The sequence below is a fragment of the Myxine glutinosa genome, chromosome 1 (genome assembly GCF_964187855.1).
Source record: "Myxine glutinosa chromosome 1, kmMyxGlut1.1, whole genome shotgun sequence".
In the NCBI taxonomy this organism is placed as follows: Eukaryota; Metazoa; Chordata; class Myxini; order Myxiniformes; family Myxinidae; genus Myxine; species Myxine glutinosa.
Window position 1 is genome coordinate 89,353,370 of NC_136261.1, and position 27,106 is coordinate 89,380,475.

The 27,106-nt window shown below is 43.1% G+C and overlaps 2 protein-coding genes across 2 annotated transcripts in view; both read left to right on the forward strand.

Annotated features, from left to right (window-relative positions):
- LOC137425102 (protein sidekick-2-like) overlaps nucleotides 1–27,106 on the forward strand; it is a 547,704-nt gene that overhangs the window by 358,864 nt on the left and 161,734 nt on the right. Inside the window, 7 exon segments of the mRNA XM_078772524.1 lie at nucleotides 18,711–18,902; nucleotides 19,107–19,241; nucleotides 19,593–19,689; nucleotides 19,782–19,932; nucleotides 21,373–21,766; nucleotides 23,386–23,501; nucleotides 23,643–23,878. Of these exon segments, the coding sequence (XP_078628650.1) occupies nucleotides 18,711–18,902; nucleotides 19,107–19,241; nucleotides 19,593–19,689; nucleotides 19,782–19,932; nucleotides 21,373–21,766; nucleotides 23,386–23,501; nucleotides 23,643–23,878 (1,321 nt within the window).
- RPL38 (ribosomal protein L38) overlaps nucleotides 1–27,106 on the forward strand; it is a 275,214-nt gene that overhangs the window by 50,750 nt on the left and 197,358 nt on the right. The window lies entirely within an intron of this gene.

Here is a 27,106-nt window from a genome sequence, read left to right on the forward strand (position 1 = left end):
TCACATTTTATTTTCACCACTTCAAATCGACCGAATTTCACCAAATAAGATACCACACTCGATGCACTGATGTCATTTTTACGGCAAAAGTGAAAACAGATTTTAATTTGGAAATAAAACGAAGGCGTGCACAATGGAACAATATCTCCTCGGACTCGCAATTCGTGCCGCGGAACGTGGTGACGTCATCGCGCTTCACCCCTAAACGACCCATTTTATATAAGTTCATATTTTGAATAACTCGGTCAATATTTGCCCAATCCTCTCCAAACAAAGGTTCCCGTTACCTACAGATACCCCTCTATCCTCCTAGAGGCGAAGTCAGGATGAATTTCGCAATAAAATTAAAGTCCTTCGGCGACGAAAATCCAGCATGCGGTTTTCCTATGTAACTTTACCCCGAGGTAATTTCACCAAAAATCATCGAAATTTCGCGGGGCCAGCCTCTGTCGAGTGTTAAGACATACTAGCGACTGCGAAATCCGGAATCAGAATTAAAATCCTAGTCTCCGTTCACTCTCGGGGGCCTCCAAGAACAAATCGCATATATTCCTAATGAAAAAACTCCGGAGTTCCTAAATCCCAAATCCCATGCCATCCGATGTCAATCCATACATCCACACTTCGCTACGAACGTTATGCATCTAATGATAAGCATAAGAACCATCAAAAAATATTTTAAGACCAGTTTATTCGACTAAATGTGGCGCGGCCTAGCATCTAGTCAAGACCAAGTCACCAAGGCCGACCACGCATCCCACGCATCCCACGCGAAGGCGTAGAAGGCGTTCCCCAAGGCAGTGTTCTGGGCCCTGTGCTTTTTCTGGTCTTCATCAATGATCTCTCTGACTCTCTTGAAAATCCTCTCTATCTCTTTGCTGACGACTCTACTCTCTGTCGCTCCATTCTTCATCCCTCAGATCGGCAGTCTGCAGCCTCCTCACTCTCTGCAGACCTTGACAAAATCACAGACTGGGCAAACAAGTGGAACATGTCTTTCAATCCTGACAAATCTCACACTCTTACGATGTCTCTCCGAAAAGACCGACTGGACAACCCTCCCATCCACTTTCTGAATAATCCTCTCCAAGAAGTTCTGTCACTCAAGCTTTTGGGTCTCACTATCTGCCATGATCTTTCCTGGAAAAACCACATTTCAAATCTGGCCTCCAAAGCCAGTCGCCGACTGGGCATCCTCCGTCGTGCGAAGTCCTTCCTTGGCACACCTGAGCTCCTCACCACATACAAGGCTTTCATCCGCAGCTCAATGGAATACTGCTCTCCCCTCTGGGCTGGTGCTCCTGCCTCACACCTAGCTCGCCTTCACGCTGTTGAAACCAAAGCATTCAGAATCATTGGAATCTCCCGCGATGAAGCTAACTCCAAGGGCCTCTCACTCACTCACCGTAGGCAGGTTGGTGGTCTTTCCGTCTTCTACCGACTCCTCTCTGGCCTTGCCCCCCCAGCTCTCTCTGGGCTCTGTCCCGCAAATATTCCTACAGGTCGCACAAGATCTGCCTGCAACCCTCTTTTGGTTAAACTGCCAAAATCAAGACTCTCTGCTCACCTTCACTCCTTCATTCCTCTTTTCTCCCGCCTCTGGAACAAACTCCCTCACTCTCTTCAATCCCACTCCACCCTCCAAGTCTTTAAAACAGCTGTTCACCACCATCTCTTATCTTCCCCCATCCAAAACCTTGATCTTTTCTACCCCCGCTAATTTCACCCCAATGCCACTTTTTGAAATACCAACTTTTGTCCTGGAAGTCCTTGGTGTCCTTGTGCTTTATACTTCTCCTTCCCCCCCCCCCCCCCCCCCACTTCCCACGCCTCCTCCCCCCGGGCCCTCTCCCTTCCACACATCTCCCTGCTCTCGGATGTTGTGTGTGTGTGCTTCCCCTTTTCTCCCCATCTTGTCTTCCGCTCCCTCTTTTTGTGTATTTTGTTTGTCTGGTCGATTTGTTTGTGAAGTTAATGTTAGCTCTTTCACGAGCCTCGATTCAGTATACAAAAAAAAAAAAAAAAAAAAATTTGACTACTGTAATTCAGCTCAGCTTTTAATTGCGAAATGGGCCCGACCCGGCCGCAGCGGCCTCAACCGGCCTCGCCACCTAGCCTAAAACCTTCCTGGGGCCCATCCCGACTTTTTTTGTATTAGAGGTTTCCTCCTATCTTTCACGGTTCAGGAGATTCGCTTGCGCAGACAAACAAACAAAAACTTTCTTTTATAATATAGAGATATGTATAGAAAACTGGCTCATGAAATAATTTTAGCCTTAATTTATTGAAGTAATAGTCCAATTGTCTGGCATATAATAATCTGCCACAACTTCTTAATCACTCATTTGTTCACCTGAAACATAATCCTTGGGGAAAATGCCAGGAGCATAGAAAAGGCCCCTTTATATATGGTATGTGCCATGTGGCGACGTATAGAACAGAAGGAACATTCAAAAAAAATCTCGTGTGCATGCTGAACTACCCTTGTGTTCTTAGGAGGAACCAAGGAATGCTATAGAAAAGTTCAAATAAAGGGGTGCCCTACATATATAGGTTAAAAACAATCAGTACTTGAAGGTTTCTGTGTACCTTGAAAACGAAAACACATAATAAAATGCGCATGTGCATGAAATCTAATTTGTTTAAAAAATAAATAAAGTTTGTATGTACTATGTACCAACCAATTGCAGACATGTTTGGGGTGATGTATTCTTCGGGACTAGCGCAATGTGTGTACACATTATAGGCAAAAATTGGATTAGATGAAAGAATTGTGCACATGTGCAGTGCAGCCTATTTTACCAATCCCTTTTGTACCATAATTGCACATTGCATAAACTTGCAAATGTTGACATTGCAGACATATTGGACAAACGTGATATGTACATGATTAATACTGATGATAATTAGAGATGATGGATGAATTGTATATGTACACCTACTCCCCATGTTAAAGTTGCATACAGAGAAAAGATCCCATATAAAGGGAGGGGTGCTTTGCGCCTCCCTTTGATTATTCAAGACGATATAAAAGACTTCAAAAAGTAAGAATAAGAAAATTACTCAACCCAGATGGACTCGAACCTACACTCCCCAGCTTAGGAGTCTAATGCCTTATCCATTAGGACATTAACCCAGCACATTAGATTTGGGTAATAATATTTTGAAGAGTTATAAAGTATTACCTCGATGTACAAAGCATTTACTTCTGAAATTTGCAGCCGATTTCATCCAGTAGAAGTCGAGAAACGTTTTTTCAGTCTCCAAGTTAAAGCTGCATACAGAGAAACGATCCCATATAAAGGCATTTGGCGCTTTGTGCCCCTCTTTGATTTCCCCCATAACATGTAGTGAAGGCACCTTCCAATCTGTCCTCTTCCTTACTGCTCATTGGTTTCATAAAATAAGTTAACTGGCTCATGCCGCACTCATTTCTAACAAGTACATCTTCTCAAATTATTTCCCTTTTTGTGTCATTCAGCGAAGAACAAATTAATTGCTGTTTTGCCTTTTCCCCTTTTTGTGTCATTCAGCGAATAACAAAATTAATTGCTCTCGCTTTGAACGTGAGTGTGCTTTGGATGGTACAGTTATGCCCTCTAGTGTGGCATGTGCTTGAGTTTATACACCCATTGACATGCATTGCTTTCCTGTTAACTGGACTTTCAACAGATTTGTTCATATTTCTGATATCAATATATTGTGTAGATTTACCTCTTCAATGCAAAAAATTTAATACTCAGAAGAATGTTGTTTGTCACTAAATTTGATGCCTCTGACTATTTTTTTGTGTCAAGAAAAGGTCAAATACACACTAATTCATCAGCATCACTCAGTAATATTTTAAAGTGAAAATACAGTTAAAGGCGTTCCTGAACATGATATGATAATCGTGGTTGTAAGTGATATCGGATATTTTAATACAAGTTGGAGGCTCATTGAAGAGTGGGTTGAAAGCGGGTAAAAATGCAATGAACTGAAAGTGAAGCCGTTGTGTCACAGTGGACGTTGTGTCAAAGCAACGGAAGGAATGAACAGGAAAACAGGAGGGAGAGAGAGGAGGAAGAAACAAAGTAACCTGCAAGGAAGATGTATTTGGTTTAGGATGAAGAGGTGTTCATGAATCATAATCTTGACTGATTCGACATTTAGATGATCTCTTTGTATTCTACCACCTCCTTTTTGGTCTTGCACCCTCTGCCCTCTCTTCCCTCTGTCCCAACCCAGTTTTCTGCAGGACACACATGGTCTGACAGTAATCTTCTTCTTGTTAAACTCCCAAAACAAAGGCTCACTGCTCATCTCCACTTATTTGTTCCTCCTTTCTCTCGCTTGTTCAACCAACTTTCCCAGTCTGTTCAGGCCCATTCTTCCGTCCAGGGCTTCAACACAGCTGTTCACCACTACGTCATGCCATCCCCCATTTATACTCCGATTAGGCATGTTTTATGTAATAAATGTATTATGTCTGATCTGGTTTAAATTCCCCACCTGACGATAAATTCAGTAGAGTACATTACAAGTAATTTTTCACACTTTCAATAGTTTATCTAATAAAGAAACTATGCCTCACGGGATAGTCGACAAAATGCTGCTGCGAAGCCTAAATTGATGAGACTTGTACTGTGCAGGAGGCTGTTCAAACAGTGTGAATTGTGGTGCCAGTGGTTTTCAGGTTCCAAAAACCTAAATTATGTTTCAGCAATTAAATTACATTTCGTGTTCTCTGGGAGCATTTTCCCTGGCTGGTCCAAGGGGGCAGGTCCAAGCAATCCTTGTGCAAAGCTGAGTATCTACATCCATCTTCCTCAGCAATATCTATGAGGGGTGTATTTTGCCACCATAGCAATGTAAAAACACAGGAAATAATAAAATGATTTCTTTGCTCGATGTTTTTGATCATTTTTGGGGGTAATCTCATCTATATTTCATGGTTTTCTAATGTAGGTCCTTGTGTTTGCTTGCTGAGATAAAGCAATCTTCATGTACACGTTTGCCAGCAATTTAATGTAGATCGTGACTACAGGGTAAATATGCATTGACTAAAACATATTCTGAATGTTTGTTGTAACCATGATGCCCGATACCAGAAGTCCGACTGTCTATGTAAACATGCAATACTTAAAATATGCACTGTAATACCATACCATTGTACACTGTCTGTAAATGATAAATGTTTACGACTTACTACCAATGTACACTCCGTAAACGACAAAAACCCCAACACTTCTCAAATCAAACTGCCATGAAGCCTAGAAATACCCAAGAGCGATTGTGTAACCTGTCATTGTTTTGGTCAAGTAACCGGCCGTGAGCAGGAGCGAGGCTTCACCAGATGACTTTTGTTTACAGATTATTATTTTTTCTTTAATGGATTTACTTGCAGTTTTGTGACTTTTCCAAGAATCCTGGCTTCATGATAAATCAATTTGCAAAAGTTCAGCTGTATGATTGATTTAGACCCCAAATAGCCCACATAGAAAGAACTGAATGTTTATGAGTGAATGAGCAAGTGAATGGTTAGAAATATATATATATATATATATATATATATATATATATATATATATATATATATATATATATATATATATATATATATATATATGTATGTATATATATATATATATATATATATATATATATGTATGTATATATATATATATATATATATATATATATATATATATATATATATATATATATAACTGTAAGAAATAGTAGAAACTCCAAAGTACGAGCAGGGCATCTCATTTGTATTGAATATATAATCGTTAGATTAAATAAGACGCGGACGTAGCTTCAGGACGTCGATCTTTAATTGTCGACCAAGCTTTCGACCAACAAAGGTCTTCTTCTGAGTCAGCCCCAAGTTACTTTAAAGTTCGACCAACAAGTTATTTTAAATAACTACGCGGTTAAAAAAAAGAAAACTACGCTGTCAGGAGATTTGAATGTTATTAAATATAACTAATTCCGTTGAACTTGGGGCTGACTCAGAAGAAGACCTTTGTTGGTCGAAAGCTTGGTCGACAATTAAAGATCGACGTCCTGAAGCTACGTCCGCGTCTTATTTAATCTAACGATTATATATATATATATATATATATATATATATATATATATATATATATATATATACACATATATATATTTCAAATTAATGTAATGGAATGTAATTTTTCAAATTAAACTGACATTTGCTTGTATAAATCCACTTTTATTCTATTTCTTGGGTAAAATTAATATCAACAGACCATTGTCATTTCTCATCAGTTCTTTTTGTCATTCTAGTGTAGTAAAATGCAATACTGTACATAAACAATTGATGGTCTTCTCCAACATTTTTATGTTTGTAATAGCAGCGACATTTTGAAAAATGTCATCGAAAAACTACGCTGTCTACGATGTTAAAGCGTAGACACTGTTAAATAACTACACGGTTAAAAAAAGAAAACTACGCTGTCTACGCTGTTAAAGCGTAGACACTGTTAAAAAAAGAAAACTATGCTGTCTACGCTGTTAAAGCATAGGCACTGTTAAATAACTACGCGCTTAAAAAAAAGAAAACTACGCTGTCTACGCTGTTAAAGCGCAGACACTGTTAAATAACTACGTGGTTAAAAAAGAGAAAACGATGCTGTCTACGCTGTTAAATAACTATGCGGTTAAAAAAAAGAAAACTATGCTGTCTTCGCTGTTAAAGCGGAGACACTGTTAAATAACTACGCGGTTAAAAAAAAAGAAAACTACGCTGTCTACGCTGTTAAAGCGTAGACACTGTTAAATAACTACGTGGTTAAAAAAAGAAAACTACGCTGTCTACGCTGTTAAAGCGTAGACACTGTTAAATAACTAGACGGTTAAAAAAAAGAAAATTACACTGTCTACGCTGTTAAAGCGTAGACACTGTTAAATAACTACGCGGTTAAAAAAAAGAGAAAACTATGCTGTCTACGCTGTTAAAGCGTAGACACTGTTAAATAACTACACGGTTAAAAAAAGAAAATTACGCTGTCTACGCTGTTAAAGCGTAGACACTGTTAAATAACTATGCGGTTAAAAAAAGAAAACTACGCTGTCTACGCTGTTAAAGCGTAGACACTGTTAAATAACTATGCAGTTAAAAAAAGAAAACTACGCTGTCTACGCTGTTATAGCGTAGACACTGTTAAATAACTATGCGGTTAAAAAAAGAAAACTACGCTGTCTACGCTGTTAAAGCGTAGACACTGTTAAATAACTACGCGGTTAAAAAAAGAAAACTACGCTGTCAGGAGATTTGAATGTTATTAAATATAACTAATTCATTTGCAACTTTTTTATCAAATCCAAATTAATAAGCCAGATATTTTACATTTTGGAATGTGACATCCTAATTACTTGTACAGGGTCCGGCTGGGAGGTGTGACGATTTTCAGAAAACTCGTACACAGTTATTTTTAGTCGAATTTCAATTTTTTTTTTTTTAAAGACTACATATATAATGCCATTTAATACACTGTAACAAAGACATTTAAAAAATGTAATTCATGTTTGAATTGGGTATAACAATGCAATTGGGGGGTCTAGCGCATGCGTGATGGCTGTTGGTTACTCGTTGTTAGGCGCCATTTCAGTAGCCATGGAGCTGTGGACAATTGAACATCGCGTCTTTGTTGTTGAGACGTTTATTCAAACGGGTAGTTCGGTGGTGCTTACACAGTGCAGATTTCGTACTCACTTCAATGTTGGTCGACGTGGCACCGTTCCGTCTCGAAACACAATATTGAAGTGGGTAAAAAACTTCAGGACAACTAGATCTGTGAGGCCGGGAACAGCTCGGGGAGGTGATCGAACCGTTAGGACCCCGGAAAACATCGAAAGGGTTCGACAAGCTGTGGAGGCCAGCCCTCGTCGGTCAGCGGTACGGCACGCTCACGCTCTACGGATGTCAGACAGATCAGTTCGTCGAATTTTGCACTTGGACCTTCATTATCAACAAACAACAACAACATGCATTTCATTATCACGTGTACAAAATCATGGTGGTTCAAGAACTGCAGCAGAATGATTTCGTACGGCGGTTTACGTTCGCAGAAAGAATGCTGGAACTGCTGAGGGATGACACTGTTCTCATCATGAGTGATGAGGCGCATTTTCACTTGTCGGGAAGTGTAAACAAGCAAAATTCCCGATATTGGTCAGCAACAAATCCGCGAGAACTCCATCAAAGACCCCTGCACTGCGAGCGAGTCACTGTGTGGGCCGGAATAGTCCGATTCGGCATAATTGGGCCTTATTTTTTCAAGGAAGGCGGACGCACTGTGACAGTCAACTCACAACGTTATGTTACGATGTTGCGTGAGTTCTTACTGCCTGAATTGAGACGACGTCGCATTGACCTCCCTACAGTTTGGTTTCAGCAAGATGGGGCTACTTGCCATACCTCAAGAGAATCAATGGCCTTATTAAGAGAACATTTTCCATGGCACCTCATTTCAATCCGTGGGGATGTGGAGTGGCCCCCTCGATCGCCCGATCTTTCACCCTGTGACTATTTTTTATGGGGTTACCTGAAAGCTAAGGTTTGCATTGAAAAACCACGCACTCTTGAGACCCTTTCAGATGCCATCACCAGAGAAATTCGAGCTATTCCACTTGCCATGGTTGAAAGGTCTATGGACAACTTTTCCACGCGTCTGCAAGAATGCTTGGACAAGAACGGCCGCCATTTAGATGATGTCATTTTTCAAACATGAATTACATTTTTTTATTGTCTTTGTTACAGTGTATTACATGGCATTATATATTATGTAGTCTTTAAAAAAAAAAAAATTTTGAAATTCGACTAAAAATAACTGTGTACGAGTTTTCTGAAAATCGTCACACCTCCCTGAAGGACCCTGTATATAGGGAATACAAAACCAGATTTATTTTGGATACAAAAACATATTGTTAGGAATATCTGGTTATGTGTGCCAGCTTTCTGGGCAAACTCCAAGATCGTCATTTTGTTGGAACAAAATGATAACCACCCAGACATGAACAGCTGTGCAAATATTCATTTGACAAAAAGGTAAACATGTATGCCAATAGGCAGAATCTATGGAAGCATTTGAAGGTGGTGTTGAGGCAAGGAGTGGTGCCCAGTCAATGGAGTAGAGTGGAAGGAGTTTATGTTCCGAAGCAATAGGACACTGTGGCGCTTGAGTAGTTTAGACCAATATCATTGCTCAATGTAGATGGGAAGATATTGATGGGTGTCTTTGCTGCTCGGCTCTCAGTCTTCATCAGAAAGAATGGTTTTGTGGATGGTTCTGTACAAAAGGCAGGAATACCAGGGTCACCAGGATGTATCAAACACTCAGCAATAGTCTGGATAGTATTACAGGAGGCAAAGGAAGGATGTTGCAGCAGTATGGCTGGATTTGAAGATTGCATATGGGTCAGTGCCGCATGGTTTGATCAGATATACCATGGAATTGTTTTGGGTGCCAGTAAGATTTAGGGATTTACTGATTGCAAATTATGATCAGTTTTGGATGCGGTTTGCATCACCGTCCTACATAACAGAATGACAGAAGTTGGAAGTGGGGATCCCATTGGGATGTGCCATCTCCCCTATTTTGTTTGTACTGGTTATGGAGTTGCTGATACGTGCTGTAAGTGGACATGGGAAAGAAGTGGAGCTAGCCCCTGGTCAGAACTTGCCAGTAAGGTTTGCATTCATGGATGACCTGATAGTTGTCCAACAGTCCGCTGATGCAGCAGTAGAGGTACTGCAGTGATTTGAAAGGTTAATGCGGTGTGCAAGGATGGATTTTAAGGCAAGAAAGTCGAGGAGTGTTGTGGTGAGACGAGGAGTGGTGGATAACTTTCACAGGTTTGAGCTGAGAGGGGAGATCGTGCCATCCATTGGCCAAGGTCCCCATGAGGAGCTTGGGAAGATGGTATACAGTGGAGTTGAATGATGTGGGAAGAGTGGAGGAAGTAAGAGACGAGCTTCTGAGAGGTTTGAAGAGGATTGATGGATGTAGTTTGCCAAGGAAAGTTGAAGTTATGGTGTTTGAAGTTAGGATTAATGCCACAAATATTGTGGCCATTGATGGTTTATGATATTGCAATAGGGCATGCAGAGAGGATGGAGGTTTTGATGTGTACGTTTGTGAGGAGGTGGTTGGGAGTGCCACGCTGTTTGACGAATATTGCTTTTTTATGGTTAGGGTGGAAAATTCCGGTTTCTCTTAACATCAATAACTGAAGAGTATAGGGTGTTGAGTGTGTGGGAGTTCATAATGGTGCAGGCTTTGAGCGATCAGGTGGTGAAGAATGCTCTCCGAGAGAAGAAGGGATGTCGGAAGTGGAATGCAAGAGCAGAGGTGGATGAAATAGAGGAGCAGTTGCAACAGGAGGAGGTGATGTGAATGATGCAGCACAGGAAGCATGGTTTGGCGTGGATGAAGTATGATCCGTGGGGAAAAACGTGTGAAAGAAAAGCAGACAATGGGTGAGAGGGACGTGAGAAGAAAGGAGATATGCAAAGGCAGTTGGACAGGCACAGCAGAGAGCTTGGATGTGGTGGGAGGGTTTGCAGGTGAGAACGTTGAAGTGGCAAGAGATTTGGAGTATGGAGCTAATACTGTTGAATTTCCTGTTGTAGGCAGCGTACGATGTGCATCCATTGCCAGAAAATGTTAGGGTGTGGCGGTTGTTACAGGAGGAGAGCTGCTCTTGGTGTGGATGCCAGGGAACGATGCAGTATGCACTGAGTGCGTTCTCGGTAGCATTTGCAGCAGGAAGAAATAGGTGGCAGCACGATTAAGTGCCGGAGGCACGATTAGGTGCTGGCAGTAGTAGTGGAGATGGTGCAGCAAGAGGTGATGAGATTGGGGATTCAATTGTGAGGATGCATAGATCTGGGGAAGGGTATAAAATAATTTCTAGTGTTGAAGGTTCCCAAGAGTGCAGTGAGCTCCATCAATAGGAAATGGAAAGAACATGGAACTATCCAGATTCTTCCTAGAGCTGGCTGTTGACAAAACTGAGCAACAGGGCAAGAAGGACCTTAGTCAGGGACGTGACCAAGAACCCAATGACCACTCTGACAGAACTACAGAGTTCCTTGGCTGAGATGGGATAACCTGCTGGAATGGCAACAATCTCTGCCGCACTTCACAAATCTAGGCTTTATGGGAGAGTGGCCAGACTGAAGACACCGCTGAGAAAACGGCACATGACAGCATGCCTGGAGTTTGCAAAAAGGCATGTGAAAGATGCTGAGCGCATGAGGCACAAGATTCTGTTGTCTGATGAGATGAAAATTGAACACTTTGGCCTGAATGCAAAGCACTACGTCTGGCAGAAACCGAGCACAGCTCATCACCTATCTAACAGCATCTCTACCATGAAGCATGGTGGTGGCAGCAGCATGCTATGGGGATGCTTTTCACCAGCAAGGACTGGGAGACTTCTAAGGCTAGAGGGAACAATGAATGGAGCCAAATACAGGCATATCCTTGAGGAGAACCTGCTTCAGAGTGCAAAAGACATTAGACTGTGGCGAAGATTTACATTCCAACAGGATATCGACCCCAAGTATACAGCCAAAGCAACACTGGAATGGCTTCAGAACAAGAACATGAAAGTCCTTGAGTGGCCCAGCCAAAGCCCAGACTTTAATCCCATTGAGAATCTGTGGAAAGACTCGAAGATTGCTGTTCACCGACGCTCCCCATCCAAATTTACAGAGCTTGAGCTAATCTGCAAGGAAGAATGGGAGAAACTTCCCAAATCCAGATGTGCAAAGCTGATACAGACATACCCAAGAAGACTCACAGCTGTAATTGCTGCCAAACGCACTTCTGCGAAATATTGACTCAAAGGTTTGAATACTTATGTAAATTCCATATTTCTGTGGTTCATTTTTTATTATTTTGTAAAGATTTCTAAAAAAAAAAAATGTCCACTTTGATATTATGGTGTATCATGTGTGGATCTGTGACAAAAAATCTCAAGTGAATCCATTTTAAATTCAGGCTGTATAACAACAAAATGTGAAAAAAGTCAAAGGGTTTGAATACTTTCTGAAGGCACTGTATATGTTTATACATATATTCCTCTTCTCCTCCTCTTCCCTTTATAAGGGATGAGATTCAATGGTACAAGCTCCTGCCCTGCCTTGACCACGACTCTCCTCTGTCCTCAACCAACTCTCTCCACCCTCCAACCACCCCACCCTTACTGATATCCCACAATCCTCCCATCTCAATTGTGGGCTAACTTTTCCTTCTACCTTACTTCCTCAACCCATCCCAAGGGTCCCTCAACCCTCAACCCACCCACCCACCCTCAACCCAACTCCTCAACCCACCCACCCACCCTCAACCCAACTCCTCAACCCATTCCTCAACCCTAACCCTCTTTGCCATTTCTCTCTTCCCCCATCCACACCAAGTGTCCTGCCCATCTCAGTCGGCATTTCACCAATCTCTACGTCAAGCTCATCTGCACACCAATCTCCTCCATCAGTTCATCCATCCTCCTTCTATCCACCCTGTTCACTCCCACAATCCTCCTCGCCCTCCTGACATCTATAAAACTTAATGTCCTGATAGTTTTAATTTTTGTCAAAGCTTAACATTTATTTTCATTGTTGCAAAGTGCTGCATTTCATCCCGAACTGAAGCAACCTCTCTTTTTATCAATAACTTAGGTGGCTCTTTCATTAATAATAATGTTTGAGTAATCACTCAAGGAGCTCTTTGGCATATCCACATCACCTCCCTCTTCTCCATGCTCATTTTCAGCCAATGTTTCTCAAATGTGTCCTTCCACTCCCCCAGTACTTCCTGCATCTCCCACCCACTCTGCACCACAACAGCCAATCATCTGCATACAATATCCACCCCAGAATACCCTTCATGTTTACCTTCATGTTTACCTTCCTGCTTACCAGCTCCATTACCATGATAAACAGGAATGGGCTGAGAGCGCTTCCTTGCTTTAAACCGATGTTCAAGCTTAACTCCTCCGACATCCCAGGACCAACCAAAACTCTTCCCTCCGTTCCCTTGTACAATGCTTCCACCAACCTAACTTCTGCTTTCGGCACTTCTATCCATCTCAATGTCCCCAAATATGAAAACTTTGGAGGGGGTGAATACAATTGCCTGCAAAAGTATTCACCCCCCTGCAAAGTTTTCGCATTTTGATGCCACCTGAGCTTATTTAATGATGCTTTCAAATCAAAGTTAATATATAGTGTCTTCACAAACTATTCCAAAGTGATTTTTTTTTAAAATGCATACAGAATGTGAATAAGTCAGATTAACAGAGAAAATCATGATTCTCAGTTGCATAAATATTAAAATCCTTTGTCTAATTAACTCCAAATCACTTCAAGAGCAAATTATTTATTTTAAATGTTACAAAATAAGTGTAATAGGGATTTTTAAAAAAGCTATTAACACCTTTGGGAAAGACAACTAACTTGTTCTCAAATTGTCAGGCATTAATAAAGAATTTTTTCTTTACCGCTCAGTGTGCTCCCGTTTACCAATATGGATCCTGACCTATAAATGTTCCAACATATACAATGTACATATATATATACATAACAAAATTTATTGAAATAATTTATTATTTAAACTCGATGATATTCATAGAATACTTACCCTGCGCAGTCAACTTGGTGCGAGCCAACTCTACTCTTTTTTTGAAGGGTTTATTTCTTTGATCCAATATGGCTGCCGGACCACGTGAGAGATTACATCATAAATTTATATCCTCTAATATAATTGTTGCGTAGATCACGCTCAATAAATTTCAAACTGATCAGACTAAGCGTTGTCTCTGTCGAATTATGACGTCATAATTAAGGCACCAATGACGTCATCGTTAACAACACCTATTCCCCATGTGGAGTTCTTTACAATGAGCCACGTTTCAATTTTTTCCATGGAGTAGTTTCGGAGATATAGAGGTGCAACGTTTTTTCGGTTTTTCTCAGGTGGCGCCTGTACAACATGACCTATGACGTCATGATTATCATTTTTAAAATTCTACAGGAGGAGGCACTCCTATGGTGAAAATTTCGTGTCCATCTGACTAATATTTGCAGAAAAAGAAAATTCATAATGATCGGATGAAGCGTTACACTTGTCGAATTATATAACATCATAATGAAGGCACCGCTGTCATCATCATTAACATATTGTATTCCCCATGGTGAATACTTGACAATGAGCCATGTTTCAATTTTTTTTCATGGAGTGGTTTCAGAGATATAGAGGTGTGAAGTTTTTCCAAGATGGCGCCTGTACCATGTGACCTATGACGTCATAATTAACATTAAAATATTCTACAGGAGGAGGCGCTCCTATGGTGAAAATGTCGTGTCAATCAGACCAAGAATTGCAGAAAAACAAAAATTCATACTGATCGGATGAAGCGTTATACATGTTGAATTATGACGTCATAAATAAGGCACCAATGACATCATCATCAACATATTTTACTCCCCATGGAGAGTTCTTTACAATGAGCCATGTCTCAATTTTTTCTATGCAGCGCTTTCGGAGATATAGGTGAAATTTTTTTCCAAGATGGCCTCCGTACCACGTGACCTATGACGTCATAATTATTAGTAAAATAAATCTACAGGCAGAGGCGCTCCGATGGTAAAATTGTGTCAATCGGACCAACGGTTGCCCAAAAAATGTATTTTTTAAATGCAGACACGCATGTACACCACACGTACGCAACCGAATGCCTAATCCTGCTTTTCGATTTGCAAGCGCAGGGTAATAACCTGATAATGCCACTTTGAGAAATCTTTGCTTGAATTGACTCGATTTGTATAACTTACGATTTTCAATCATAAGAATGGTGAGAGTGTGCGATGATAAAACTAAGTTATTTTGCCAGAAGTTGTCTGCCCTTGTCTTTTGTCTTGAATGATCAGAAGACTGAAGAACGAAGTCTGACAAAGCCAGTACAATATCCATTCTTGAAAACCTCCTGTGAGATAAATTCCTGCCTCACTACACCGTTGTAGCAAATCCATCGATAATGTGCAGATGTTGCGAGAAACTTAGTGCAGCTTCACAGCAGGAAGTGCTCACACAACTCCACAATTATATTAATTTCACCTATTCTATTTGCTGAATTGTATTACAACAGTTGGCCTACATCATCAGTAAAATATTTGACACACTGGAACATTCATTGTGCTTGCACATGTCGGAGTATTGAGGTTTTAGGGGTGTCTTATTTTTTTTTACAGGATCTAAAGTTTGTAGTGGAGCTGCCACACACATACACATCTCACACATGGACATACAGACAAATGCACAAGACACAACATAGAACGGTTAGATGAGACAATCACAGCTACTGAGCTTGGGGAAAGTGTCGTCACTTCCAGGGTCACATTGGATACCAGCGACTCCACAACAATAGTGCCGCTATTCTCGCAATCAGCGGCGCATTTCCTATAGAGGAATTTCCTCCTCCTCATGAATGCCAACCTATGGGGAATGCCAATGCTCTTATCCTTTTAAATACTGAACATCAAGCAAGGAAGCAACACCTACCATTTTGAGTCTTTGCTATGATTCGGTGGGGGTTTGACCGCTAACCTCCCAGACTCGGAGCAGACGCTCAAACCATTACCGTACACCACCTCGTCTGGTTAAAATCTATCACCGAGTATATCACCGGTTAAATCTATTGCTCTTCTCTCATCCAAGCAACGAGAAAATGCTTCATAGAACTCCAAAAAATTTGTTAAACATGACCTCCCTTTAGTATATCTATGCAGTCTACATTTAATTAGTTTGAACTTATATAAATGATTCCCCAGCCATCTGATCCCTAATTAACATCTCCAACATCTTCCAGACGAATGAACTTAAACTAACAGGTCGAAAATTCCCCAATTCCTTTCTGGTACAGTACCTTTCTTAAGTAACGGTGTTACATTTGCTATTCCCCAATCCTCCCATACCCATCCCCTCTCCAATGAGCTGTAAAATATATCCACTAACATCATGCTTATCTGCTCTTCTAACTCCTTCAATAATCTGGAATATGATCTGGCCCTGGAGCTTATCTTCTTTTTAGCTGCGACGAGCAGCTCTATGAGAGGACCGCGTTGTTGTTCTTGTTGTTGGGGTGCCTTTTTAGCCGCGTCGCAGACGCTGCTAATAGAGTGCCCTCTGCTGTTGTTGTTGTTGTTGTTCTTCTTGTTCTTGAAGACAAAACTTGCAGAGAAGACAAAACCTCAAAGCTCCACCCATTCTGGGAACCATAGCTCCACCCATTGTGGGAGAGGCTTCATATAAACAAATATCCACCATTTTATTAACTCGCATAGCTTTGAGGCCTGTTTTGTAGGCCCGTGGTGTCTTCCTCTCTCACACAGTTTTATTTCAAATCAAATTCGATATATCATTTCATTTTTCACAGTCGCTAACATAGTTTTAGACTCGGTTGAAAAAAAACGGGAAGAAAATCCGATGAAAGTTGCCCTTTATAGAACGAAATGAATTCTCAAAGGCCTGTAACTTCAAGTCCATTGAGATTTATTTTTTTTTAATCGCGGCATGGTCAGTCATACACCGCCCGAAATAACAGACGGGAAAATGCCGAGATATATATATTTTGTTTAAAGTGCGGCATGGTCAGTCATACACCGCCCGAAATAACAGACGGGAAAATGCCGAGATATATTAAAAATTCGTCCATTTGATGACAATCGTCACGATGAAATATTTAATTTATACGTCGTCACAATAATGTGGAGAGAGGAGCATAGCTTCGTTCACGTGTCGCCACATACGGGAAATTGCCGAGATATTTTTTTTTTAAATCGCGGCATGGTCAGTCATACACCGCCTGAAATAACAGACGGGAAAATGCCGAGATATATAAAAAATTCGTCGCCACACACGGGAAATTGTCGAGATATATTTTCACTTTGCACAAAAATAACATCAAGTAATCGAATCAATAGGAATGTCCTGTGCCTATAACATCGACGTTATAGGCACAGCTGCATCTAGGCATTGTGTAACATCGACGCGGCTTTTGTTTTAATTAAAACTTTTTGTACTTGTTGAATAGCGCATGCGCATACACTCGGACGTGCGTTGGTATGAGGTAAGAATATCGCGATCTAAAATCGTGATTTATTTGAAGAAACCAGAATAAATTTAGCAACAAAGACAACATGAATGTTTTCATATCAATCTCGTTTCACAGAACTTGACACAAATTAGGTGTAATTATTGAATAGCGCGTGCGCATACACTCGGACGTGCATTGGTATGAGGTAAGAACATTGCGGACTAAAATCGCGCATGCGTATAATTTAATGACTGGTCGAATTTGATAGCGCATATTGCAACGGATATCCTCATGATTCTACACGTCGCAGCTGGTGACCACACTGTGGTCATTTTTCTCTTGTTTATGCCTCAGGAGCCAGAGCCATGATGTTTTTGAGTTGTTTGTACAGCTGTAGGTCCGAGCTTGCATGCGCAGCAGATTTTCATTACCACAATAACTTGTGAGCCACTGAAATGGTTTGACCAAACTTGGTACAGTACATGCATGTACTATGATACAAAGATGAACTTATTCGATTTTGGATTCAACAGGTCAGAGGTCATGTGCCCTTTGAAAATAATTTTGCAGACCTTTACTCGACTTTGAAGCACCAGTAATGTTCTCTCTTATATTTGTCTCTCTTTTCTCTCTCATCTGACCTTTACATTTTCACATGATCTTTAATTGGGGATCCAACATGGCAGGACATTTAATATCGGCAGAACTATATCCATCAACGCAATCACATTGAATTCGTTTTTCTACTTTTGTATACAATCTCGAGGCTCTTAGAGGAGCTGGAACATAGAATGGTTCAGGAAGTAATATAACAAAAATAGCAGTAGAAGGAGAGGGGGGAATACAACAACAGCAGGGTTGAAAGACAACATTTGAGGGGGTCTTTGATGAATAAAGGATGTCGGGGAGAATGGGGACCAGAGGAGGACAGACACAGGGGGTGAATAAGATTGATACAGGCACAAACTCTCAGGAAGGAAATACTGGAAACTTGGAAAGAGGTGGGCTTAGGAGGGAAGAACGAGATTGCAGCAACTGAGAAAGTTGGTTCCATAGTCTGAATTTTTGGAGTTTTACCAGAAGGGGGTTACTGGCAGACAGTGTGCACCCTGCAGAAACCTGGGAGGGGAGGGGGACGGAGTGGGACAGATACCGGAAAGGACCAGCAAGATGAAAGACCAGGAAGGAGGTGGTAGAAAACAGAGACCACACGACCTGTCTGCGATATAAAAATGATGAGCACAGAGACTTAGCTTCATTGCGAGATATTTCAATAATGTTAAAGGCCTTCTCTTCACTTTCCCCGCTGCTTCTTTACTTCCTCCACTCCTTGATCTCTTCTAACATCCCTTCCTCGCCTCCATGATATATATACTCTCAGCTATTGGTAAACCCCCTCACTGTGCTTGTGTAAATATGAATGAATGATCGTTTTAAGGCCATTTTCCCTGCTAGAGCGGGGGTTAGCCTTGCGGGCCCCATGACAATCATGGTTCCCTGTTTGAGGTTGAAGTTTGTTTGTGTAAATGTTGAAGCAAAATAGTTATTTTGTTAGCAGAATAACTATATGTTAACATTATCTATTTGCTCTTTGTGGGCAGGTTACCACGTGTCATGGGAACAGCCAGGGCAACCTGGGAGTTTGGAGAACCGGATGCTGCCGAGCTCAGCAAGAGACCTCATCATCACTGGTCTCAGCCCCCTCATCATCTATGCCATCACAGTTTCTGCTCAGACTGTCATCGGGCAGGGTCCTCCTTCCAGCGCCACAATCTCTTCTGGTGTACCCCCTGGTATGAGAGAAGAGACAGGAAAACCAATGATCGGACTCGAGCCTGCCACCTAGCAACTGAAGCTTAAACACAAACCTCTCCCATGGTGATTTGGACACGAAAACACAAAATAATAAAGCCAGCATTCGTCGTACCCACCTGTGCTCTTCGTCCAATTCACCATCAATCTATTGTGATATTCTGGTATACTTCCATCTCCCACAGAACTTCCTGGTGCTCCAACAAACCTGGCTATCTCTAATATCGGGCCACACTCGGTCATACTCCAGTTTCGCTCTGGTTACGGAGGCAAGACCTCTGTTTCCAGGTGGATTGTAGAGGCAGAGGTGGGTCATTAGAGCTACCAGGCCACAAGAGAAAAATTATCGATCAGCACGTCAGTTTCTGGGTTTTGGTTTTATTTTACATAATTTTGTCTGCTTCCTCAAAGATGTCCATAAAATGCTCTTGTACGAGTAGAGACCAGGTATACATAACTCTCTATATGGTAACCTATGCCTAGCTGCATCATTGATGGTGAGGCAGATATAGTTCTTTACCAAAATATGAACCCGTTTTTCCTTCGCTAAATGGGTGACAATCTTTAGCTACTATCTAGTAAATATACTAATTACTATGATCCAGTTCACTCAGAAAACGTGATGAGGCAGTAAGCCTACATACCCACTTCCCAGCAGGTTAGGCATGAAGAGGAGACTGAAGGATGGCAGCAGGTGTTTGAGCTAACAGGTCGGCCAGATGCCCGCTCAATTGAGGTGTCTGGTTTGACTCCGTTTACTCACTACAGGTCAGCAAATGCATTCAGCTACCTGCCTTACATAATCTCGCAGAACACGCTCACACTTAACTAATTCTAACCCGTGTTGTGTGTGAATGTAGGTTCCGAATGCGGCAGACAAACATTGTCGGCACAAGCCCTGCAAGCCGGCCCTCACGACATGTGCAGACACTTCAGGCTCCCCCATATACAGCTCCTGCAAACTTAAGTGTGCATGCATCTGGGAAGAATTGTCTTCTTCTTCGTTGGGTGGTAAGACCTAATATAAGAGGAGAACTTGTAACATTAAGCATAACTCACCAATACAAACCGAGCACATCACCCCAGACATTAGTCACAGCATAATCTTCTATGTACTAGGCAATACAGATGTACAGCCTTGCTTCAAATCTTCACAACCAGATTTCACAGAATGATTAGCACCTTAAACGTTATCATTCTAGTTATAGTCAGGTTCACCATGGTTTTTCGTTCAAAATCATGGTAGATTAGCAAACCTATACATTTTTGGAAACGTTATTACATGGAAAATCTGAAAATCAATGTTTACATTTGCCAATTCCGACCAATTCGATTCGACCAATTCGACCAATTCGACCAATCGACCAATTCCATTCGACCAATTCGACAATTCGACCAATCGCTTCGATCGACCATTCGACCAATTCGACCAATTCCATTCGACCAATTCGACCATTCGACCAATCGCTTCGATCGACCATTCGACCAATTCATTCGATTCGATTCATCGAATTCGATTCGATCGACCATTCGACCAATTCGATTTGCCAATCAATTTGACCGACCTTTGCTTGTGTGGAACGGACTGTGAAAACGATGCGGACTATATTGTCGGATACGACACACAGGACAGTGATGACGAACTCTAAATGGCATATTCTGTAATCGTGTATGTTTGATGCCATTGACTGCCTGTGTATATTTTGTCATTGACTGCCTGTGTAGATGTGAAGTTATACTGACTGCATGTGTATATATGATTTTGCTGACTTCCTGTGTATGTTTGGTGATATGAATTATTGTGACACATTTTGATGTTATTAACTGCCTGTACAAAATGATAACATGTATTTGATTATGCAACTTATCGCGAATATAAAGACAGTATTTTGCAATTCAAAACCTTTGATTCGTGTGTTACCATTCCCCATAGCACTAATTTGATACTTTCATTGGATTCCTTGTCCCTGAAAATATAGGTTTAGTATATTTTAAAGTTTTTAGGGTAATTAGAGGCAGAAATAGAACAAAATATGTATTTTACAGTGGCCATTTTGAAAATCCAAAATGGCCGCCATACATGTATCTCTCCAAATGTAAACATTGATTTTTAGTTTCCTTATGCTATAACCTTTCCAAAAATGTATAGGTTTGCTAATCTACCATGATTTTGAACGAAATATAATTTATTGACATAGTGAACCTGACTATTATTGGGAAAAGGGGTTAATGTAGACCCAATAATAACTTCTATAATGCCACCTGTCATGGACTCATCATTGTCATAAAATGTAATGGTTATACGTACCCACGATCGCCTCGTGTTATACATATTATTTGAGGTCTATATTCTAACATTCTCTCATCATTAAAAGGTTACAAAACGATGAAAAGTTCATTTTGCTCTCATCACATATCTTACCTAATCTTACATCATCCTCCATCCCCAAGCCTCTACCAGAACCTACATACAATGCGCTACCAGACACTGTGGGATACCGCTTACAATACAGACATCTGAGAACAGTAAACAGGCGTCCAGATGTGGCAGAAATGACTTGGGGAAGCATAGCACTTGCAGGAAAAGTCAGCCAGTCAAATGAGCTCGGTGGGCTGCAGAGGTCTGGATCAACGGAAGTGCGGAGAGAGACCAGGAAGCAGGTTGGAAAAAAGAAATCAACAAAGATTGAAGTGCAGTGGGTGGTGGTGACAGACCGCTTGGAACGAGAATTGAAACTGGAGGGTCTGCAGCCGTGGAGCTTGTATGAGTTGAGGATTCAGGCCTTCAACTCCATCAGTGCAGGACCGTGGGGCCAGCCTGTGAGGGGACGAACACGTGAGGATGGTAAGGGTAATAGTAGAAGAAAATATCATTTATGAATGTAAACCTTTTATATACGTTATATTAATTAATTATTAGCCCCCGTTGGACTTAGTCCGAAACGGGGGCTTAAGATATGGTCTCGTCCGTCCATCCGTGCGTCCTCAACCATATCTCGGAGATGTATGGACTGATTTTGTTTACACTTGGCACAAAGGCAATGCATGACGGTATACATATGCACAACAGTTTGTTTCACGATGAGATCAAAGATGGCCGACTGGCCACCATTTTAGTTGTAAAAAACACAATGTTGAACACATCCTCAACCATTTATTGGACATGCATTTACCGATCTTGTTCTAATTTGGCAAACAGATAATGAATGATGGGTAACATATGCGCATCATTTTTTTGAGATCAGGTCCAATATGGCCGACTGGTGGCCATTTTGTAAGTTAAACATGTCCCCATCCATTTCTCAGACATGCATGAACCAATTTTCTTCAAATTTGGCACATGAGTACACATATGCAGAAGATTTTGTTTTATCATCCGACCAAAGATGGTCGAATGACTGCCTTTAACTCCGTACAGGAAAAAATTTTAAACCATGGAGGCTATGACTTTTTATGTCTTTTTCCTCTTGTTTCCTTAATTAATTATAGGACTAGCCGAAAGCATCTGGCATTGCCCGGGTTCTTTTTGAATGAATTTACTACTATAATTCAGCTTTTACTCACGGCCGAAGAAGATTGACTACTATAATTCAACTCGGCTTTTAATTGCGAAATGGGCCCAGCCTGGCCGAGGCGGCCTCGACTGGCCTAGCCACCTAGCCTATAACCTTCAAGGGGCCCGTCCCAACATTTTCGGTTCTTTTTGAATGAATTTACTACTATAATTCAGCTTTTACTCGCGGCCGAAGAAGATTGACTACTATAATTCAGCTCAGCTTTTAATTGCGAAATGGGCCCAGCCCGGCCGATGCGGCCTCGACTGACCTCGCCACCTAGCCTATAACCTTCCCGGGTCCTGTCCCGACATTTTTAGTTCTTTTTGAATGAATTTACTACTATAATTCAGGTTTTACTCGCGGCCGAAGAAGATTGACTACTATAATTCAGCTCAGCTTTTAATTGCGAAATGGGCCCAGCCCGGCCGAAGCGGCCTCGACCGGCCTCACCACATAGCCTATAACCTTCCCGGGGCCCGTCCCGACATTTTTAGTTCTTTTTGAATGAATTTACTTCTATAATTCGGCTTTTACTCGTGGCCGGAGAAGATTGACTACTATAATTCAGCTCAGCTTTTAATTGCGAAATGGGCCCAGCCTGGCCGAGGTGGGCCTCGACCGGCCTCGCCACCTCGCCTATAACCTTCCCGGGGCCGTCCCGACATTTTTTGTATTAGAGGTTTCCTCCTATCTTTCACCGTTCAGGAGTAGTGGTTTATGGTATGACCCAGTTGGAAATATTTGCTCTTGTGTTTGCCTACACTTGCTTTCTCATCTTAATTTCACTTATTCTATCAGCAAGTGTACTTCAATATAATCCAAGCATAGTGATGATGCAGTTGATATATCATGCTTTTCTGTTTTACTTTTTATTGAGTAAAACAAGCTTCAACATTATCTCCCTTAGTTCCATCTGCTGGCCCTGAAAACATCTCAGTTGTGGCAACTGGGCCTCATACCTTGCTTGTCACTTGGGGTGATATTCCTGAAGGAAGTAAAAATGGTTGGATCCTCGGCTATAAGGTGAGAGACGATTTTGCTTGCCAAAGAACAGCAAAATGCTCACAACCTCTTATATCTGTCTCCCAAATACACATCTTAACAACTTCTCAGCACAGGACACCAAAGTAACATGCTCTGCTCTACCTCTCATCATCTCCTTAGGTCCTCACCAGCAACCCCGCTGAGCCAGTACCTCTCCTTGACTCAGTAACAACAGCAGCCCGGGAATCCATTGTGAATGTTTCTGATCTGCAAGCTGCCACACTTTATAAGTTGACAGTTCTAGCTTACACACGAGTTGGTGATGGGGTTCCTACGGATCCTGCTGTGACCTGCCACACAATGGAGGATCGTATGTCATTCACTGATAATACTTTTTCACAACATTACTGCTTGCTGTAAGTTCAATAATGAGCCTAGATAATGTTTTAAGTTCAGCTGATAACTGAGCAGTGACTCAATCAACTTTTGCCATCTGAAACAAGCTTGCCAATATGCTCCTTTCTCATAATTGAAAGATTTAGTCAAACGGATGCGGCAACATTGGTGAATCTAGCAGTGATGGCATGTAAGTAGTGCAATTGCCTTTGAGCTGTTTAGACTAAGATCAAATCAAGTGTCCTGTAATGTGTGGGATGGGGGGGAAGGATGGTGGAGGGAGGCAGGGAAGTGTGACTTCCAGTTGGCCTGAGCTTCTTGTCCTGGTGTCATGGATTCTGTATGCAGCAGACACACTGGGATTTTTGCAATTACGTGTGTGTGTGTGTGTGTGTGTGTGTGTGTGTGTGTGTGTGTGTGTGTGTGTGTGTGTGTGTGTGTGTGTCTGTGTGGGTGTCTGTGTGGGTGTCTGTGTGGGTGTCTGTGTGGGTGTCTGTGTGGGTGTCTGTGGGTGTCTGTGTGGGTGTCTGTGTGGGTGTCTGTGTGGGTGTCTGTGTGGGTGTCTGTGTGGGTGTCTTTCCGGGCCGTAACCTTTTTACCATTTGAGCTATTGTCATCAAATTTTCACCGAAGCTTTATTATGATAATACAGAGAAGTCAAATTAATAATTTTGTCAAAAGGTCAAAGGTCATGGTTGCATAAAATCATCAATTTTCATCCAATTGACCTGAAATTTTAATTTACAATTTGAGTTTTGTCATCAAATTTTCAACAAAGCTTTATTATGAGATTATGGAGAAGGAAAATTAATATTTTGGTTAAAAGGTCAAAGTTCAGGTCACATAAAATTGTCAATTTTCATCCGGTTGACCTGAAATTTTAAGAATTTGCATATTGGGTCACAGAATTGGTTCACCAATCAAAAGCTATAATTATTTTTTGCTCTAAAGCTCAAAGGTCAAGGCTGGATTCAATCATCAATTTTCATTTTGTATTTTTTTTTTAATGTTTTCGTTATTTTGAGCATACAGAAGAAGACGTCTAACTACAAACAGGCGTGGACAGGCTTTGCATTTTCAGATGCTTTCTAGTTGTTTTTTTATGAGATATCGCCCGCCACAAATCCTGTAAGGCCCCTCGAGGTGGGGCCTACACAAAGGAAAGTATAGATATTAGACATTAGACAGAAAGAAGTAATCTATTGACATTCCTCTTGAATTGAGGTAGGTTGGGATAGAGGGGAGAGCAGGATGCAGGTGAACTGTTCCAGAGTGATGACGTGCAGGGAAAATAACGAGAAGAATACCTCATAGTGTTACTCCTTGGACCAGATACAGTGTATGGACAGGAAGAAACTTCCAAACGTTTAGAGCGACTAAAAGTATGCTCAGGTGGAACAACCTGCGATAGACCCCCAGAGCACATTCCATGGTAATTTTGTAGTGAAGGAGCTGGGGCTCCCACGTCGATCGGAAGAATGGACGCGACAAAAAGCTGGAATTCATCCGAGTTGCTTTAATCAAACCAAACACACAGGCACTCTGAAAAGCCCGTTTATCGGGCAGCAATATATATACATATTATCCCGGAGCGTTTGCCCAGGAAAGGCGAGAGGGGGCGTGGCCCAGCGTCCTGGCTGCGGCCTGGCAAGTTGAGGGCGAGCCTGCCCGGGCGTCCCGACCGAGGCCTGGCAAGTTGAGCGCGGGCCTGCCCGGGCGTCCTGGACGAGCCCGGCATGGTGATCACTCCGCGTCCTTGATAGGTGCAAGGCGATTGTGAAAACCCAGCGGTAGCCGCTACACACGTCCCCCCAGAATCGACTTGCACCGGCAGGGTCAATTTGAGGGGGGTCCTGATGACCCGGCCGAAGCGACCCCTGGCGGGTCGTGGGAGGGGGTCCGGTGTGGTGGTGGGTGGTCAAGTGGGGGGCACCGTGGACGGGGGGTGGCCTCGCCGCGGCGGAAGGGCCACCCGTGGTAGGTGGTCGACGTCCACGTGTGCCGGCTTGAGGCGGTCCACCGCAATCCGGTCCGAGCTGCCGCCGATGTCGATGACGAACGACTTGTCGTCCCGTCGCAGCACCCGGAAGGGCCCGTCGTACGGCGGCCGGAGTGGCCCCCGATGTGCGTCGTGACGCACAAAAACATACTCCGCTGTGCGAAGTGCTGGGGGGACGTAGGACTGGGGGTCACCGTGGTGGGATGTTGGCACGGGGGCAAACCGTCGGGCAGCCTCCTGGAGGTCCGAGCGCTGGTGAGCTGCGGACCAGGGACTGGTAGCATCGGGCACGAATTCGCCCGGGACGCGTAGCGCCTGGCCATAGACAAGCTCGGCGGTGGATGCCTGGAGGTCCTCCTTGGGGGCCGTGCGGAGGCCCAAAAGGACCCACGGCAGCCGGTCGGCCCAACCGCCGTCTTGAAGGCCGGCCATGAGCGCGGCCTTCATGGAGCGGTGGAATCGCTCGCACAAACAACCCGTTTGCTTGGGGGTGGTTGGCCGTAGTACGGTGGAGCTTGACCCCCAGGTTGCGGGCGACCGCGCCCCACAGCTCGGAGGTGAACTGTGGTCCGCGGTCTGACGAGATGTCCGCCGGTGCGCCGAAGCGGGCGACCCAGGTGGCGATGAAAGCCTGCGCCACGTCGGCGGTGGTGGTGGAGACGAGGGGAACGGCCTCCGGCCACCTGGTGGTCCTGTCCACCATGGTGAGCAGGTGTGTGAACCCCCGTGACGGGGGGAGGGGGCCCACCAGATCCACGTTGACGTGGTCGAAACGTCGTTCGGGCACAGTGAAAGGTGCCAGCGGGGCCTGGGTGTGTCGGTGGACCTTGGCCCGTTGGCAGGCCGTGCAGGTGCTGGTCCAATCGCGGACGTCCTGACGAAGGCCGTGCCAGACGAATCGCGCCGACACCAGCTTCTGGGAAGCTTTCCGGCCCGGGTGGGAAAGGCCGTGGAGGGAGGCGAAGATGCGGCGTTGCCAGGTGACGGGCACGATGGGGCGAGGCTGGCCTTGGGAGACGTCGCAGAGCAGGACAGTGTCCGCGAAGGGGATGTCGGCCAGGCGGAGGCCCGTGTCCGCCGCCCGGAGGGCTTGCACCGTGGTGTCGGTGGTTTGGTCCGCCGCCATAAGCGCAAAATCCACGCCCAGGTGGACCGCGTTCGCGCTGGCCCGGGAAAGACAGTCGGCCACGGCGTTGTTTTTGCCGGCGACGTGCCGGATGTCCGTGGTAAACTCCGACACGGCGGAGAG